General features: G+C 37.3%; 1 protein-coding gene across 2 annotated transcripts; it reads left to right on the top strand.

Annotated features, from left to right (window-relative positions):
• The first annotated feature begins 1679 nt into the window (after positions 1–1679).
• On the top strand, positions 1680–20253 carry LOC148869965 (calmodulin-binding protein 60 B-like). 2 transcript variants are annotated; one of them, XM_088969660.1, is made up of 9 exons: positions 1680–2060; positions 2281–2451; positions 4391–4466; positions 8669–8727; positions 13180–13673; positions 13754–13914; positions 13998–14201; positions 18267–18495; positions 19070–20253. In XM_088969660.1, the coding sequence occupies exons 2-9, from the start codon at positions 2333–2335 to the stop codon at positions 19660–19662; spliced, it is 1935 nt and encodes a 644-aa protein (XP_088825786.1). In that variant the 5' UTR covers positions 1680–2060; positions 2281–2332; the 3' UTR covers positions 19663–20253. The 2 variants fall into 2 exon arrangements, with proteins under 2 accessions (XP_088825786.1, XP_088825787.1); XM_088969661.1 differs by having other exon boundaries at positions 1906–2060; positions 2188–2451.
• The last annotated feature ends 8 nt before the right edge of the window (positions 20254–20261 follow it).

The raw sequence follows: 20261 nt of genomic DNA on the forward strand, positions 1-20261 counted from the left end.
TTTTATTTTATTTTTATGTCAGCCACCCTATAAAGGCATATTAGTCATTGTACATAATTTTTTTACTTAAAGTATAAATAACAATAAGAGGGGGCAGCTAGAACTGATTGTTCTCTCATTCTTTTCTCCATTCTCTCTTCTTCTTCTTCTCTCTTCTCACAAAACCCTCTTCTTCTTCATTTTTTATAATTTTTGTTTCTGTAGATTTCTACTTAGTACCAAAGTAGGATTTGAGTTTTCCTATGCCTCCCATCATGCAACCCTAGATTAGCCAACACTGTGATGAGTTAAAGGGTTGATCGAAGACCTCAAAAGTGCCCAATTTTTTTATTTTTCTGGTGGATATAAAACCCCTTGTAGTAGATCTTGGGTTGATCATCAAAATAAGGAAGAATTGGAGAATGCGGAAGAATTTTAATTGTATTAGGACTCTTTAATTTTGACCTAGGAACGAGTGCTCTAGATTTTTTGGAGTTCTCGGTGATTTCTAAAGGGGGCAGTTCAAGTTTTAGGAATTTTTAAGGTTTTTAAAGGGAGCGACAATCTTTTCTCTTATTTCTATCGACTCCTATATAATTATATATGTACATATAATATGGTTTTTTTTCTTAATTTAGGTTTAACTTTTTCATACTAAATGAAGATTTGAAGCTTGGAGAAAAACAATAGGTAAAAGTGCCCTCAGAACCTTGCAATGCATAGATCATGAAAAATTACTTACAAATAAAAAAAAGCCACCCCTATTTGACTATTGAGCTTAAAGTTATGGCCCCTAAAAGTTTTTTTTTATATAAATTATAATTTGCAGCTAATGATCCATTAATCGGGCCAATGGTTCAACCACTTGGGTCAATGGTTTTTTACCAACTTAGTAATTTTTTCATTTTTCTTTCTCAATTTGTAGTAAAGCCAGATCATAATTGACATCGAGTGACAGTTTGAGCAGTTCAATCGACTAAATCAACAATGATTTGAAAACATTATTTATATATGGAACAGGTTGAATTTATCACATCTTTGTTTAGCCAGGTTAAATTTGGGTTGGAGATTCTTTGGATTTTGGTTTGCCTTGAACAAAAAATGCACCATAATTATATCCATTGGGTTTACAAAAAATACCCGATACCTTGACATCCCTAGATTCACTCACAATATGATATGACATAGGGATGAAAATTTTCCTCATCCCTGATGGGGACCCGACTTCCCTGACCCAATGGGGTCGGGGATGGGGATTGCTTTGGCAAGGTGGGAATGGGGACGAGGATTAATAGGAATCCCCGATCAAGGTTAAGGTTGGGAGTGGGGATTGAGGTCCCTGCCCCGTTCCTCCCTGGCATCGATTATATATATATTATTATATATGATATTATTTATATTATTTGTATTATTTATATATATTAAAACATATTTAAAATATTATTTATATTTAAAAATTTTGATTTATTTAAAATAAATTTATTTTTTTTAAAATACCATTATTTAAAAAATTTAAAGATTCGGGTCTCATAGGAAACTCATCTTTATTAGGGATCGAGGATTGAGAAACAACTTATATCCCAATGCAAATCAGAAACGAAGATGGAGATTAATTTTAGAATGAGGGTCGGGGATGGGGAATCCCCGCCCCGAACCCACCCCGTTGCCATTTCTAATATGACAACAAGAAACAGGTCCGTGGCCCTTACGATTCGTGGAGCTAGGATCAGCCAAGGCCTTTTGGGAATTGGGACAGCCGGACAAGGTTTATCATTAAAAACTGAAAGCAAGGCGACAGTCTAGTGACGTGGCAAGTCACTTAAAAAGTTCTACAGTTCGTCAAATCGGACGGCGAAGATCTCGCGATCGGCGACTCGCGACGATCCTGAGCGACGACCAAGAGAAGAAAGCAAAAGATCTACTGCTACTTCAGCCGTCAAACCCAACTCTGATTCGTGTAAGAACGAAAAGACCGGAGACATTTTGCTCTCGCAGACTCGTCCACTCACATTTTCTGGGGTTGCGTCTACGAATTCTCTCCTTCACTGAAATCTTTTCGATTACAAGCTCATTCTTTTCAGGTTCTGCAATCTCTCCCTCTCCCCCCCCTCTCTCTCTCTTCCTTTACTTTTTTAATGGGGGGTATTTTTGCACTTGGATTCTAGTGAAATTTGTGAAATCCGGAGCTGAATCTATGATTAATTTTAGATCGGCTCTGGAGGATTGGTGTGCGGCTTTGTGGGGAGTTTGATTTTTGGTGGATTGTGCAGTAAAGGAGTGGTTTACTGGTTTTGGTTTCAGATCTGTGGATTTAAGGGTTTCATTTAGAAGTTTTGTTGGGAAGTCGAGTTAAATGCAGAGGCAAACTAGGTATTTGGAGAGATCGAACACTATGAACAGGGAAAAACGCGGGCTGGACCCTAGTGAGGGTGAAGAAGGGCAACCGGAGAAGAAGCGGCCGGCTCTTGCTAGGTAATTCATTCTTCTTTTTGTGTGCTCGACTGTTCATGGCTCTTGTTACTGGTTTGCCTGGATCGTTTTAGCTCATTTGGAATTGTAATTGGTTAAGTTTCTTTCTTGTATGGGGAAAAGTACTAGTTTTGCAGAGAGAATGCAAAATTAAGAACTTCCTGTTGCAACTAACGTAGCTCGAAGAACTAATAGTTGTTTTTAGTTGAACCATATGAGTTGTTGCGGTGATATTTTCCATTTCTGAGTGGAATTATTATTACAATCTAAAAGTGAGCGAAAAATCTAATTTAATCAAATAATCATGCTCCCTTTAGTTTAATATTTAATCATTAAATGGTCTGTTGAATTGAGGGTTTCTGGGGATAACAAAATATCTAAACAATGAATTAGGGGTTCCTAAGAAACTCATAATGTTCTGGTACTCTGATTACATATTGGTGTTCCTTTAATGGCATCCTCCATTTATGCACAGCCTGTTTCTTGTCATGTGTAAGATATGCCCAGGTTTATGTCGTCAGAAGTTGACGAACTTAGCTGGAATGTTGTATAGTTCGGCTAACTCTTGGGTCTGGGGAAACTGGACCTGTTTACAGTTTGGGTCCCCCGAATTTACCAACTGCCCCATGTATAGAGCATGGTGTTTCACCTTTGGATGAGACCTACCAAGGAAATGAGCCGGGCCAAAACTTAGGACGCAGAGATTTTTATCTATCAAAAAAAAAAAGGACGCAAAGATGATTAACCCTCTGATTTTACTGCATTTAATTGAACTTTTTCTTGATTGGTATACTTGGAGGAAAGTTTCTCCTGAAGTTAAAAGCATCTTTACAAAAAACACCCAAATTATATGCTTATATTCCATTTGGTTAAACTGACCTTTTTGCTTGTCCATGTTTTAGTGGAGCCTCTTCAGTGGTGGGTCCTAAATACCTAATTTTAAAACAAGGGACAGGTGGCTAGTGAGGGGGTTGCCAGTTATATGATCTTTTCATCTAACAGGAAGGACATTTTGGTTCAGTCTTGGGCCTCTTGGCATTCTCCAGCACATGGATCCATCAAGATGAACTTTGATGGATGCTCTATGAGCAACCCTGGGCCTTGAGGTATTGGAGGTGTATTCAGGATTCGGGAACCCACAAGGGACAGATCATGGTGGTCTTTTCATGGTTGGTTACGCAGACTCCATTAAGGATTAGTTTCTAGCACTGTCTATAAAAAATAACTTTGATATTGCATATCGTGAACAACATAAATTGAAAACAACTTTTTGAGACTTGAACCTATGAATCCTTAGTAAAAAGACAATATTCAAACCAACTTTACTGAAATACAATATAAATTCAAAGAATGTATAAGCATAATATATATTTAATTAAATCAAACTGGATCATATTGAGTCTGATATTTGATAGATTCATATTCTATCCAATTATAAGTGGACCGGATTCAAATCACCCTTAACTTGATTAAATTCAACTTGAATTTGGACAAACAAATGGGTACTGTTTGCAGCACTACCACTTATGGGGGCCTCGGATCCTTCCTTGCTTCTTGTGTTCTGAGTTGTTGTTTAGTTATACTATAAAATTGTAGCATATGGATACACTGAGCAAGATGACTCTTTAATACATAGAAATATCTGATTGAGAGTAAAAAGGAAAAATGGAATCAACCAAGTTTAACATAGATTCCTCATTAGAGTCCTTTATCTGCTTCTCAATCAAGTTGGCTAGTTTCTTGTGGTGTTGTTTCATGCTGTTTTTGTTTTTTGGGACATTTTATTTAGACTAACTTAAAATCTAAGAAGAAATTGTGCTCTCTTTTCCTTTTCCTTTGTGCATTCCTGTCTAGCTGGAAACTTTACTGCATCTTGCATGAATGAAAATTATACATTTTGAGGTCGAAACCCTTTCTATTTTGACATATTATTGGCATGCAGTGTCATTGTTGAAGCTCTCAAGGTTGATAGCTTGCAGAAACTTTGTTCATCTTTGGAGCCTATTCTCCGTAGAGTTGTAAGAAAAATGAACTTATACTAGCACTTTTTATTTTCTTTATATTAGATATTTGGGATGATTTTATTTTAATACCTGATCTGTTCTACTGATATCATCATCATCTAAACCTTGTGCCAACTATATGGGGTCTGCTACACTTGGAAAAAATTATTTTCTTTGGTCCTTGTGGTTAAAGGGCCATTACCCAATGTTGGTCCCAGCTGTCTAGGGTGTTGGGAGGAATGGATTGGATGTAGACCTGACAATTTTTTTTTTTTTGCACAAAGTGGCTTTTCTCAAACTTGAACCAGCAGTCTAGTGCTTCTTCTTTTGAGATTTTACCATTGTATCAAGCTGTATTCTATTGTATATTTACATATGTCACATGCTCAACTGAAGATTCTCTGGTATTTTTTTATGATTTGCAATTACAATGGTTGATGCATGTTATTTCACTTGAATGTTGAACTTGCTTTTTCTTTTTATTTTTTCTTGTTTTTTAATCCTAACAAAGTTGGTGTGAATAATATTGATTGAAATCCTATGGGTCATCCTGAAAATTTCAATTTATCATGGCTGTCGATTACCTATTATATTAGTAGTTAATACGTGCTATGCATGAATATTTAATCTCACCAATGGCTTTTTAGATGCATGGGGCTATGTTATTGATCACATTTTGATGTGGAAACAGAGCATTGCAATTCTCTGTGATACATCTGTTGACTGTACCACAGTATAAGCTCCAATTAAAATGCATAAGGCTAGTTTTGTCCCCGGTAAGGAGATGTGTGAAGTGATTATTTGTATTATTGCCTAATAAGGGCATAATTGTCATTTTATATTCCTTAATATAAAAGGGGGCTTCCTAGTTGACAGAGCCATTCTAGCTTACAGTCCATCCTTTCTACCCAAGATTTCTCTCTCTTCTCTTCTTTTCTCTCTCCTTTTTTTCTCTCTCTGCTTTATCTCCATATTAGATTATTGATTCAAAAGTTGGCATTGGAGAAACACCTGCCAAATCTCAAGAAGACTTGGGGAGATTGCAGACCTAGCAGAGATATGATGGCATAAACACACTGTTGAATGATGTCAGCATGCCATGTGGACAGCATAAACCCTTGGGATGAAGACTCTAGATTACAGTAAGGCTGATTGATGGGTTTTGATACAATATCTAAGGCATGGGCTTGATTTCCTCTTTTACAGAGAAATCAGAAAAAAATACAGTTCTCATGTTTTTGATTTATATGCATGATTGGAGAAGGTTTTATGTATCTAGCTTGAAGCTTTTGATCCATAATGCCTTTTTGGAGATGTAGAAGCTTATTTAACTTGATTATATGGTATTTGAAATTCTGAAGAAATTTCCATAGTCCTATATTGCCTCCAGCCTAGTTTTTTTCTTTCTTTGGAATGTACTTGTTTGTGAAACAAATGTGCTTTGTTTCTAGTGAAGGCAGCCAATAATTGTGACCTTGAATGAAATTTGTTTGGTGATGTCTTTTTTTGTTATTATTGATTCTAGTGTGTTGGTCTCTTTTGTCTTTGTGGGAGCTTGTTCAGAAAACGTGCTTGTTGATAGTCTTAATTATCCTTTAGTTTTATTATTATTCTTTGTTTTATTCATTGGTTATGGCGGAAGGAGTGTTTTTTTGATTTTCAGTCTAGAGTGTTTATGTAATGAGATATTTATATAAATGAAAGGGTGCCCACCTAGATCAGTTCATTTTTTCTCCCCTACACTTTTTTCTCTTCTCTTCTTTCTGCCATCTCTTTCTTGGTTAAATTGCTACAGCTTTATTCTGTTTTTGGCTTTTGGAGATTCTAGAAGATATTTTAAGGAAGATTAAATTGTTCTTGAACTAGAAAAACAAGATGGTATCAGAGCAAGGATAGTCAGATGATGATGAAGATGTTGATAATGATTAGATCTTAAATTGCTAATGTTCAAACTTTAATTGTTAGGTTTTGCTAATGTTGCTCAGTCATTCATCCGAATAAAAGATATTTTTAAAAGACAATTAAAATTATAAAATTTCTTTTTTTTTTTTTTGTAGGGATTAAGAATTTAAGATCCTAACATGGATTTGTTTGGGCTTGCCTCAAGGGGCTTGGTACAAAGGTGGCTCGCAGAATCAGAAACGCATAATGTTTAACATAACATTACCTTAGCTATTTCAAGTAATGCAATTAGGGAAAGAATAAAGAGATTGAGAGTTTTACATGCTTGAATATGTTTTATATATTTTATTTTATTTTTAAATTTTCATTTTAAATATATTTTACATGTTATGTATATATGTTTTAATTTGAGCTAATATGTTTTCTTAAAACTTTTATTTTAAAATTTAAGTTTATATGTTTAATAACTTTAATTAATATTATGCTTAATATTTTTTTTGATTTTTTTTTTATTTTTTTTTTCATATTGTGCCTTGCCTTGTGCCTTGCACTTCAGACACAATGCCCCTTGCGCTTTTAAAACACTGGTTTCATAGGAGGAGAGGAGTTTACAAGAAAATCTTTTAAAGAATCGGAATAGAGATTTAAGATGCCAGTATTAAATAATAATGCCAATGAAGCCTCAGAAGAAAAATTTTCAAGAAATGAAGATAATAATCATGGTTATATGAATTTTTCGGGACAGGGATTGTCAATGAAGAAGGTGGTGTGTTGGTTAGTGACCATATTTTTGAAAGGAATTCAGTGATGGAGCTGGAGAGGATTAATGATATGCCAAAGGAGTTGAAGATAGAAAGGAGGAACTCTCTTGCGGTGAGAAGATTGGAGAAAACATCAAAATGTGTTGGTTTCAAAAGTATTTGCTGGATTAAAAGGGGGCTTATTTGGGATCAGTTTGAATAAAAAGGCGATGAAATCAAAGAAAGCTCTTAAGAAGTAGAGAGGTCTTTGGTTTTTTTTTTTTTTTTAACTGTTATCCTCTTTGGAATTTCTTGTGGTTGGTTTTGGTTGTTTGGGTTTGATGGCCTGGCTTGGTCATCTTTATTGTTTGTTTTGTTGGTTAAAGAGCCTGTGGCTTGTTTAGTCTATTTTCTTCATATTGTTTTGATCTTGGTTGAATTGGAGTTTGTTTGGGGAGTTTATGAGAGTTTCTTATCTTCTCTCTCAGGCAACTTCTGGTCACCCTGCTTGTGATCTTTTTTAATAATAAATTTTATTTTATTACCCAAAAAATGTATGGATTTGATGGTTGCATTGTTGGATGACCAAATACAAGTTGGTATGACTTATGAATCTCATTGATAATCTTTTTATTTCTTCTTTCCATCTACCACTGCTGGAGTTAATTTTAACCTAAAATTAAGCTCAGAGGTGATTTTTACTGTTGTAATAATGTAACTGTATATTGAATACTATTTGGTGATAGGGATTTGGGCATCTAGGTAGACAATCCTGTATTTAAAAGGAGCTTAATCATGAAACGTTTCTTGATATGAATTTTTATATATCAAGTTCTTCTGGTGCATCATGCTGGATTTTTTTGGGAAACTTGAAAATTTAAAGCAAGCAGCTTTATTATCAATGCATGAATGTACTGTTACTTTTGTTAATCGTAAAAATGATATTTATCCTGATGTCCTGATGTAAACGTTGTTGCCTTTGTGGTGGTGCAATCAGTTGAGACTTGTCTTGTGCACAACTTTTTCTCTGATATCCAAGTTATGCAACAGTGAAATGGTGGGAAAGGGGATGTGTCTCTTACCAAGACTAATTCCTGTGCATCATATAGCAAATTCATGGGTGTTTTCTTTCCTAGGTGCCTGTGCCTTGGCAACTCCCATAAAATTACCAAAAAATTAAGTATATAGTCACACCAGGAGACAACCTTTTGAAACAGCCTCTGCCTGGGTTCAAGTGAGGCAGACATATCAAAAGCACCTTGCCTGTGCTGCACCTTTTAGAACACTGGATTTGCTCAGCTGCTCCCCTCACCACTTCAATTTTTTCCATCCTGGGATTTTTGAGCTCAAGTGTTGTATTGTTGACTAGGAGCAATATATGGACATGTTAATTATCATATTCATTCTGGAATATCCAGTTGGCCTTAGATCATAAACAAGTCTTTATTATTACTTTTTTATTTTATTTTATTTTTTCTTGATAGGTAGAAGTATTTCTTTTTTTTGATGCCCCAATTTTGTACATCATTTTTTTTTTGTTTCTTATTGGGTTTTATCAAATTTAATGCTAAATAGGTCAGTGAAGAAGTGGAGCGTGCTTTGGCAAAGTTGGGCCCAGCAAGACTTAATGGAAGGTATGCGGCTCCCCTGATAGATAATCTCTCGAGAAATACATAATTTTAGTGGAGGTTGCTTTGCCTTTGGAAACAGCCCTCTGTATGTTCAGGAGTTGCATACATCTATCCCTTCCCAAACCCCACATTGGCGGGAGCCTCGTGCACTGGGCTGCCTTTTATATTCTAACACTTTTCAAAATGCCTCTTCCGCCTACACACATAAATACACATACACACACATGTGCACAAAAAGGATAGGCATAAGATAAAGGATGATGAGACAGGGACCATTAATTGATTGTTTGTTAAATTTCCATTATGATATCTTGTAACAGAACTGTAATGGTGTTTCATATTAAAAACAGCATTATAACGGTTAAAATCTCAACAATGTTACGGCCATACTTTTGTACATTCCTATTTATGAAGTTTGAATATTATGACTGCAAGTCTGCAACCAATGTACTGAACAAAAAGTGTAATTTTCTATAGAGGAGTGCTATTAAAGGTCTTATAACTAAATTAGATGCTTTAAGCTGTTTAGCAATGGCATTCTATAAGAAGTGGTCCAAATGGAGGATCGGGATGTCTAGTTGCTGTCTGGGTCCATAATTTGTGTTCATTGGAAGTTACTCCATAACTTGCCATCTGTTGTATTTACACTTCACAGAGGATCAGGGCTCATCATTAGATAGGTCCATCTTGGAGAGTGTCTATATAAAAAATCATCATGATGACATGAATTTTATCCATCTGATTTATGCCTTGCTCTGACAACTATCCAGATGGTTATGTTAGAACTTTCCTTGTCATTCAAATATATGCAGTACAAACACAGTCTCACAATTATGTTCAAACCTCATTTTTTCTCAGTTAATAACCATGAGAGGACCCATCGAATAATGGATCCTATCTAATGAATCTCCAACAGATGGAAAGCTATGGGGCAGAAACCAGTCTACAGGTGTAGCCCCAGACCTGAACTATTTTACCAATTAATGATGATAAATTGGCTTAAGGAGAAAGCAAGGGAATAGCTTATTAGCACACCATTTTCAGACTTCTTGGCCGGTTATGCAACTTCCTTCTAATTATTAGGCAGCCAATAACTATTTTATCTTCTGTGTTTAGTTGGAGAAAATTCCCTTTAGAGGATCATAGTAGTGAACTAGCAGGAAAATAATGTGGAGCATGATTAAGGGCGTGGTTTGACAACATAATTGGTTTTTGTTTTTGAAAACAAAAACAACTGCCACATCAGCAAAATTATATTGTTTTTTTTTTTCTGATGTGGCACTTTTTTGGATTAATAACTTCAGATTTCATTAAACCAGAAAATAGTTTTTTTTTATCAGTAACCAGAAAATAGAATACAAAGAGGGAGAGATAAAATCTCTTTAACTCTCCCCAAATTTAATGAAGAAGTTACAATTGAGCCCAAAATAACTGATTTCTTCCCACCCCTTATTTTGCCAAGACACCGGCAAAACCATTAGCTGTTCTTTTGACCCAATTGAATCTCACATCCATGCCTCATGTTAACCATTTAACTTTCTTCCTTTCATTACTATAACTCCATAATCCGGCTTCTTCCTTTTGTAGCCAACCCACCACTAGTTTTGGATCTCCTTCGGTAATCAACTTGTTGATGTTCATCTCCTTTTCTCTTTGCACTCCTTCCATCAAAGCCAACATCTCAGCCCTCAATGAATCCCCAACACCAAATGGCCTTGAGAATAAACCAATGATGTTGCTTTCTAGTCAGAAGACCTTTTCAAGATTGGGAAGTGGACCAAGTGGTGAATCTGTTAGAATTGCTTTCTAGTCAGATCTTGAACCCCCTGGAAGAAGACTCTTGGATCTGGAAGTGGAATGCAGATGGAATTTTCACTGTAAATTCTTTTGCCAGAAGACTAGCTGGTGGAGGAATTGAAAATTTTCCTGCTGCTAGAATCCGGACTCAGATTCCTCCTCTCAAAGTGAATGCGCTGCTGTGGGTGGTAGTGTTGGATAAAAACCTAACTAAACAGAATTTGGCAAAAAGAGGAATTCTGATTCAAAACATGTTTTGTGAACTGTGTGGTCAAGCAGAGGAGGACAACAATCATCTCTTCATCCATTGCCCTTTCGTGACAGGAATTTGGAACCATTTTCTCTCTTCTGAAGGTATTTCCTGGGTCATGCCAAAACAGGTATCAGATCTGCTAAGGAGCCGGGATATGTTAGGTCTGTCAAAACTGGCTAGAAGTGTGTGGTGGGCTATCCCTGCAGCTGTAATCAGTTCCATATGGGTGGAGAGAAACAGAAGAATCTTTCAAAACAAAGAAAAGGAGGTGGACTGTCTGGTGTCTTGTGCAGTGGGAAAATTAGTGTCTTGGACTACAGGCATGAAAGGCATCCATCCTAGGGTCTTGGGGCCTCAGTTAAGGTCTATTAGTATATTTGAGTTGTAATGTAAACTGAGAGGCTGTTCTCAGCATTTTCTCCTTCCTGGGAGCTTCTTTGTATGGTTCTGATTTCAGTCAATAAATTTATCTTACCTTTTACAAGAAAGAAAAAAAAACCCACTGATGTTGCACACCTCATTCCTGAAGAAACCACCAATGCCTGAGGGACCTAGGTTGCCTGCAGTTCTGCCATCAGAGTTCAGCTTAATGAAGCTGTGAGTTGGTGGGGACCAAGTACCAACCAGGGTTAATAACGAGCTTATTTCTATATGAGCAAGCCACCTTCTTCCACTTTCTCATAATGTCACCTGCTGAAAAATCATCAAATAACTCTGAGTATTTTGTCCATTGAACTGCCCTGACAGTGATGGTCTCAACAATGGTCTCTTTTCTTCTTTCCTTTTCTGAAAATATCTTTGCCTTCTTTTCCTCCCAAATAGTCCAAACTGATGCAACTTTTACGCATCTCCATAACAATCTTCCCCTCTTCTTTGGCCAACTAAAAAAGTAGAAGCAAACAAACTTTGCACATTTAGTGGAGCGTTCCACTTACACCCAAATAAAGAAAAAAACCAATCCCAAATGGAAGATACAAAGGGGCAGGAGATTAATAAGTGATTGCAAGACTCCCCACTGGATTTACAGAGAACACACCAGTGTGGGGATAAGCACCAACTGGATCTTTTCCTTTGGAGCAAATCGTATGTATTTATTCTTTCCAGGAACACTTCCCAACAAAAAGCTCCTATTCCGGGAGGGATAGGCCTATTCCAAGCCTTCTTCACAGGGAAAACCAGCCCTGCACTTGACCTTGAAAAAAGAAGCACCAGGAAAGGTACTGGTGGGTGCTTGAGTCCAAATACGACAATCAGGTTTGGACGAATCCAAGAAAACCTTCTCAAGTAAATGTAGCAAGTTTAGAACATTATTAAGTTCCAAATCCCTTGTTCCCATTCTAAATCCCAAATCCCAGTCAAAACCATAACAGAACTAGAAGGAACAAGGAATGTGGAAACGGGTTTATCCTTGTCTCTTGAGAGGGCAAAAAGGGAAGGAAATCGATTTTTCAAAGTAGAGTCCCCCACCCAAACATGTTCCCAAAATTTAACCAAGTTACCAGAGCAGACAACGACATTGTACCTGACACAAAGTAGGAAAGAAGGTAGAGTCTTGTAAATGGCTCTTGTTTTTGTTTTAAAAAACAAAAACCAACCATGTTGTCAAACACCCCCTAAATTTGCAATTTGTTAGGATATTATGAAGTAAGGCATAGAATAATATTTAATCGGAAACAGAGTAACCAGAGGAGGAATATTTGCTGATATTTGCTTTTATATGATGGAATGGCTGGTGATACACCCCAACTCTGATGATTTGAGATCTTTGTTTGGTTCTGAGATCTGGTCTACTTTAGATATATGATTGATGCTGAAGCATGCTTTATTTTATGTTTTGTTATTTTAGAAGGTGAAACCTTTTCACATTTTATTGTAACATTATTTTTTTTTCTTTTAATGAAATTTTACCTTACTATAAAAAATCCAAATGTTTAAGATGCATTAGGCAAGGGACCAGGAGGTCCATGACCTTAAGATGTGTGAAGCGTGATCCTTGAGGGTTTAGATGTAAAACATAAGCCTCACAAGGTACCATTTTTTTTTTTAAGAAAAACATGAAACTGTAATGATAAGTACCAATATGCACAACTGGAGTATATTTTTGTATGGGAGTCTACAAATAAATAAATGTCACATAGAGGACATATAAGAATATGAATGACATGCTTTCATGTATGAACTCAAGGTTGAGCTTGAATGTGGTCCTCAAAGTGTAATCCTCATATGGCTTTCAAAACATATTTTTCTTATATTGTTCTACTGGTATTTAGCCATACGACCCATACATTTGAGTTATTGTGATTGTTGTGCTTCATGCATTCCATGGCCATAACTCTGTTCCCATGGTTATTCTTTTGGTGAAGTCATTATTGATGGTTTCTCCTCATACTTCTAAAAAATTGCAGGTCTTCTCCAAAACGTATAGAAGGGCCTGATGGGAGAAATTTGCAGCTTCACTTCCGGTCTAGGCTGTCCCTTCCCCTTTTTACTGGAGGGAAAGTTGAAGGAGAGCAGGGTGCTGCAGTCCATGTTGTCTTACTTGATGCAAACACAGGTCATGTTGTCACAACAGGGTCAGAGTCCTCAGTAAAACTTGATGTCGTTGTGCTTGAAGGTGACTTCAATAATGAAGATGATGATGACTGGACTCAGGAAGACTTTGAAAGTCATGTGGTAAAAGAGCGTGAAGGAAAGAGACCCCTTCTTACTGGGGATCTGCAAGTAACACTAAAGGAAGGTGTAGGAACCCTAGGAGAACTTACATTTACTGACAACTCAAGTTGGATAAGGAGCAGAAAGTTCAGGCTTGGACTAAAGGTTGCCTCAGGCTTCTGCGAGGGTATCCGTATTCGTGAGGCAAAAACAGATGCTTTTACTGTCAAGGATCACCGAGGAGAATGTATGTTCAATTCTCATTGTTGATATATGATTTCCATAGTATATGGGGTATTGATAATCTGTAATTTCTTTTCTTTGCAGTATACAAGAAGCACTATCCTCCTGCATTAAATGATGATGTTTGGAGGTTAGAGAAGATTGGCAAGGATGGATCATTCCATAAGAGGCTGAATAAGTCTGGAATATACACGGTGGAAGATTTTCTTCGGTTTGTGGTTAGAGACCAACAAGGACTGAGAAATGTAAGGACCTAGCATCCTATTGTTGAATTAGGAAATCCATGTTTTGCATGTATTCCTCTGATTTTTTTATCTGGTGGTTGTAGATCCTTGGAAGTGGCATGTCCAATAAGATGTGGGAGGTTCTTGTAGAGCATGCTAAGACCTGCGTTCTGAGTGGGAAGCTTTATGTTTACTATTCCGATGATACAAAGAATGTTGGTGTTGTTTTTAACAACATCTATGAGTTGAGTGGGCTTATTGCTGGTGGACAATATTACTCGGCTGACTCTCTTTCTAATAGTCAGAAGGTCAGTATCATATACTCTTTTACATGACATATCTTTATTTATTTATATTTGTATCTTCAACAATAAACTGTTAATTTGACCTCTTTAACCTAAGTCAAGGCTGCTGGACTGATACTACTTGGCAAGCTTCTCTGAACTATCCAACTTGAGGAAAGAATACTTATTTTGCTGATTTGTCCACATGGTAGTTTCAACAGAGAAACCCCATCCAATTTCAACTACAACTCTGTACTTCAGTCACGATTCTTTAAATCTTTAGATTTCTACTATGTTTTTTTCCTAATTCCTCAAGTTGTTGCTACTTTTGTGATCATGCTTAGGTTGTCACATCCAAATCATAATGAGTATATGTAGTCCCTACTTTTGACCATAAACCCTGTTAAAATGTATATGCGTATGATCTCAACCAGGATTTATGTCTACCCAAAAAAAGAAAAAAATACAGGATTTGCATCTATATAAATGCTTATATCCACCTAATTTGAGTAAAGAACACTTCTGTTCCTTTTTTTCCAGACTACAGTACATCAATCCCATACAATTTGAATTAGATTTTGATATCTGTCTGATTCCTTAAGTATAAACCTAACCTTGCTGCCTTACTGTTTCTTCAAGTTCCCGAATCTATTGCTACCATTCTCTAGTTTCTATCCCTTATTCATTACTCTCTTAGCATAAAGGAGGGCTTCAGCCCAATTTTCTGGGACTGGAGTTTTTGGTGAGACTGTATATTATTGAGATGAGCAAAGAAGCACGAGGTTATCTCATTTGGTAGGTTCAATGGGAACTAGGTGGGCTGAGAGTCTTGTAGGAATGCCTGACTTGTGAGATGAATTGCAGCTTTGTGATAGCTTATTGGAGCTAATAGTTCATCCCTATTCACCCCTTGGCTTATGTGTCAGACAAGCTATTTGCAGACCTAGGAACCCAACAAACAATTTATCATAATCTCTTGCCATTTGTCTTATTTTTAGCATCATGTGTTGGTACTGCCATTCTTTCATGTTCTGCAGCCATATCACCACTGCCTTGGAGTCACCTTCTACCACTACTGCTGTTAGGTCAAGCAATTGAACCAGCCTGAGACCTTGTCATAAAGTCAAAAATTCTACCCATGTTTAGTCTCAAAGTCTCAAAGTATACATCCAACATGCATGAATAGGTTAGTCGTGCTTTTTGGGTGACTGATACACTAACTCTTTTTTTTATTTTCTTTTTGTTTCAGATTTTTACGGGGGGGGGACCTGTGGCTCAATGATACGATATAATATGCCCATATTGTAGCGAAATTTTGAGCCTTGTTAGTCACCAACTCCTAGTGGGCCTGAGTAGACTACTAGTATAGTACCTTGTTGATCTCTCTTTACCCCACAAATGCCTAGCGATCTTGGATTTCCCAAGCTGCATCCATCAAAATGCAGCTTAACTTAATTGGGATTGGGAGGATTCCATTAATCAATAATTACATCTCTCATTGTGGATGAGTACACAATCCAACTCCATGATCTAGTTATGTTATCCATAGGGAAATCATCCAACATATTCAATGTCTTCACCTAGTGCACTACGCCACTACCTTGATTGTGATACTTTATGTATGTGCTTCTTTGCCATGCTTCTTTCTGTGAAATTTTGGCATTCCTCTCTTTCCAAAGTTTCCATATAACTGCTGCCCTGGTGCACCTCCACATTAGTTTTCCTTTCTTCCTTGGAGATGTAACAAAGTTCATGTTGATCAAGCATGGCACAACCATGTGAGAGTCCACCTACAGACAAAAAGTGAGAAGAATCATTCCCCACCATCAGTAGTAAAAGAATAGGAGATTAGTAAGTGGTGAGAAGTTTCTCCACTTGCATAACATAAAAAGAACATATGCTGACTTGTGGAATTGGGGATAAGCACCAAGTTGGTATTCTCTCTTGAAGCACATTGCAAGTGTTAATTTTTCCATGATGCATCTCCCAACACAATGCCTGGTCTTAGGTGGCACTGAATTGCACCAAATTTATTTTACTGGAAAAGACTAGAACATCATCAGGGACTGATGGAGCTTGAACGAAAGATGAACAGGAAAAATACCCCAAATAATTGATTGTCCAAATTCTTTGGTCCAAAACAGAAGGGTCCAAGAAAGCACCCATTGGAACAGTCAACAAATTAAGAACATGGGTTGTTTCAAGTCCCTAATACCCCTATTGAATCCAAAATCCCAAGCAAGGCCATTAGAGGAAGAGATTGCAACTTAGAAATAGGTTCAGTGTTTTAAAAGTGCAAGGCGCAAAAAAGGCATAGGGGTCAATTTGCGCCTGAGGAGGCATAAGGCGAGGTGTGCGCCTTTTTAAGCAAGGCGCAAAAAAAAAAAAAGTCAAGCATATAAAACCCACAATCTCTTTTTTTCTTAATTACATTACTTAAAGTAGCTAATGTGACATATTACATTCTTGATTCTATGAACCGCCTTTGTGCCATGCACCTCGAGGCAAGCCCAAACAAGTCCATGTTAGGGTCTTAAATTCTTAGTTTTTACACAAAAAATAATGATTTTGTAGTTTTAATTTCTTTTTAAAAAGATATTTTATTAGGACGAATGAATGAACAACATTACCAAAAAAAGCATCAAATTTTCAAAAGGCGCGTGCCTGGGTTGAGGCGCAAGGTGCACCAGGCGTGCGCCTTTTGAAAGGGCTGCGCCTAGGGCTTGGGTAAGGCGCCTACCCTAAAATGCGCCTAAGGCGCGCCTTTTAAATCACTGAATAGGTTTGGCCTTAAATGAAGAAAAAGCAAAATTTTTTGGAGAACACTTTTTGAGGAGAATCCCTTAAAAGCAAAGATCCTCCCAAAATTTAACCTTGTCCATAGCACAAATATCATATTGGATGACATGATAGAAGATACTAAGATAGGTGAGAGTGTGAAGATATCTTTCGAAGGGGGGGGGCTAAAGCAATTCTATTAGCTAGGCCTGCATTAACACTCCATGAATGCTTGTCACCACTTTATGCCACAACTTGTTAACCTCAAGAAGAAACCTCCACAACTATTTCCCTAGTAGGGTTAATATCCTTACCTTAAGTCTTCTTATCCTAGTTCCCCTTGACTCCTACCCTTTTAGATCACCTCCCATTTCATTAAATGGTCCCTCATAGGTTCCTCTGGGTCCCACATGAAATCACAAATGATTTTCTCCAATATTTTGACCACCAACATCAGCATCCTAAAACCAGAGAAGTATATGGGAAGGTGGGTTAGAGTGGAATTAATCAAGGTTATTTTACCACCCAAGGAGATATAACTTATTTAGGCTGACAATTTCTTAGAGATTCTATCACAAGGTTACCACCTAGAGGCAACCCTAGGGTTTGATGGGCTTGAAAGATATGGATATTCTGAGTATGGCTCCATACCTTTATACCACTTCTTCCTCTACAGTGTTTCTGGCTAAGCAACTCTTGTCTAGGTTTGTTCTCAGGTTTGAGTTCTTCTCATAGATCTGAACCAACAAACTCAAGTTCCTAATTCCCTTCCCTTATCCTTTATCTCCACAAAATAGGATGATATTATCAGCAAACTGCAAATGCCTCACCACTATCCTCTCCCTTCCAATCCTCCATCACCTAATCAAATGAAACCTATCTGCCCTCGATATTAGTCTACTGAAAACATCTGCAATGATTGTAAAGAGGAAAGGAGAGAGAAGGTCCCTTGCCTTAGGCCCTTTTAGTTGGAAAGAAGTTCTTTACTACACTATTAATCATAATAGAATAATTACAAGTTTGTTATAGCCTAGAATCCATTTTCTCCACCGACATCCAAGCCCACATTTTAGCATCACCTCCAGAAAAGAGTCAAAAGACCAACAATCCACAAGATGGGTCTAGGAATGGAATTTCTAAGTTTGGAATGCATGTCTGATCTTATATTTCAATCTAATTTATGGTGTGCAGTTGCACCATGATTGCATGTTCAAGTACATAGCAGAAATAGAGTGAACATTTGCTTTCCATTTAACAACGAAGAGCATAAAAGGAAACCTTTGTGAAGCTGGAAATTCATTGTCTTTGCAGGTGTATGTTGATACCTTGGTGAAGAAGGCATATGACAACTGGGGGCATGTAATAGAGTATGATGGGAAAGCACTTTTGAGCTACAAGCAGAACAAGAGGCCTAGTTCTTCTAGATCTGAGCTTCCAATGGGTCCAGAATATTCTAATTCATTTGATCAGCAGATCTCTGTACCTCGCCTGCCTGTTCCTTCAGAGCAGCCTTCGATGGATTCAGGCCTGAATGTTGAGGGTAAGCTATTTTTGGACTATGAATTATTAATGTTGTGCAGAATATACTTTAGTGAACTTTATAATAAGTGGCAAATTATGATATCATAAATTCATAATCACAGTGCTAATATCATTTTCTATTCTTGAAAATTGATAAACAAACTCCATTTCACTGTTCTGAAATAACCAGAAATTACCTGTTCTCCTGATGAAAATGAACACGTTCTGGTTTTAGTAAGATTGATGTACGTTTCTAGTATGATTAAGTCCATAAAGTTCATTACCCAACAATGCTGGTCTCAACTATCTGGGGTCTTTGTAGTAGACGGGGTACATATCTAAGCTTCAGCATTTTTAGCACAAAATTGCTACCTAGAGACTTATCCCTTGTTCTCATGCTTGTCATCCTCTTATAAAATTATGTCAGTATTCTCTTTATGCTGGATTAGTTATTTATTTTTGAAATTCCATATAGTACTCTCTTGTTGCCCCTCTCCCTTTTCCTCTCCACAGCCACTCCAGTCACCTGTTGGAACTGTGTAAGAGGTTTTTTATGGAATTTTACATCATTCTGACCAGTATTTGCTCTTCAGTTTCAGGATATAATGATAATCTGGCAACTAGATATCCAGCACAGTCACAAGTAAATTCCAATTCCCCTGTGCAATTTGATGGCAATTCATTTGCCTCACAGAACCAGATGATTAGCACTTCACACCAAACACAATTCCCAAGAAATGAAAACATTGTAGGATTGGCCCTAGGGCCACCACAATCATCAACATCAGGATTCCAGAATGTGGGTCCATCCATCCAAGCATCAAATGTATCTTCTTATGATGATTGGTCCCGTATCCGAGAAAATGGGGGAGTTGATGGATTCTTCTCAGAGGAAGAGATCCGCATGAGAAGTCATGAAATGCTTGAGAATGAAGACATGCAACATCTACTTCGTATCTTCAGCATGGGTGGCCAAACTGCCATTAATATATCAGAGGAAGGATACTCTTATCCGTCATACATACCATCCCCAACGCCGAACTTGGGTTTTGATGAGGATCGCTCACATTCATCAGGCAAAGCTGTTGTAGGATGGCTCAAGCTCAAGGCAGCGTTGAGGTGGGGCATCTTTATCAGGAAGCAAGCAGCTGAGAGGCGGGCACAGCTTGTTGAGTTGGATGACTAGTTGATATGCTATTGGGGCTTGTTGTCAAACCACATATTCTGCCTCAAAAGTTGGACTCACTATTTAACCATCTTTGACTCAATGTTGGTAGGGGGGGATGGGTCTTTTATGCAGTTGCTGGGGTTCTGATTGATTGGGTATTATCAGACAGCTGGGAATCTCTGCTTGTACAGTTCTTGCCTGTACAGTAAGTCTGTTTCTTCTTTAAGATCCTTACTAATATTGTGTTGAATTGATTAGGATGCTTTTCTTTCTTTTCTTTTCTTTTCTTTTCTGAAAGATGCTTATCCATCTACTATCTTTCTCCACAACTTGCTTTTCTATCGATGTGGGGGTTGGTTGGAGTTCCGGTCTCGGTCTATCCTATTGAGGATCCTTAATGATGCAGTGTTGGAGACTGGCTTCAGGGGACAACTTTTGACTGAAAGTTGTGTTGACTTGGGTGTGCTTTGTATGATGAAACATTGACTGAAGACCAGAGCTGGTCTATTAAAGTTATGCTAAATAGAAATATATATGCTTATGTAATCTATGTGGATTCCAAAACAAGCATTCTGACAATACACAATAAACTTTTTGTTGCCTGGTAAATCTTTTAA

This window comes from Nelumbo lutea, chromosome 2 (assembly GCF_056320005.1).
Source record: "Nelumbo lutea isolate HS-2025 chromosome 2, American lotus-T2T, whole genome shotgun sequence".
Lineage (NCBI taxonomy): Eukaryota > Viridiplantae > Streptophyta > Magnoliopsida > Proteales > Nelumbonaceae > Nelumbo > Nelumbo lutea.

What these genes read in the sequence shown, in the direction of transcription:
- LOC148869965 (XM_088969660.1), top strand. Translation starts at nt 2,333, where the DNA reads ATGCAGAGGCAAACTAGGTATTTGGAGAGATCGAACACTATGAACAGG. An exon ending in AAGCGGCCGGCTCTTGCTAG is followed by an intron (nt 2,452 to 4,390) that starts GTAATTCATTCT and finishes ATTGGCATGCAG; the next exon opens with TGTCATTGTTGAAGCTCTCA. An exon ending in TTCAGGCCTGAATGTTGAGG is followed by an intron (nt 18,496 to 19,069) that starts GTAAGCTATTTT and finishes TTTGCTCTTCAG; the next exon opens with TTTCAGGATATAATGATAAT.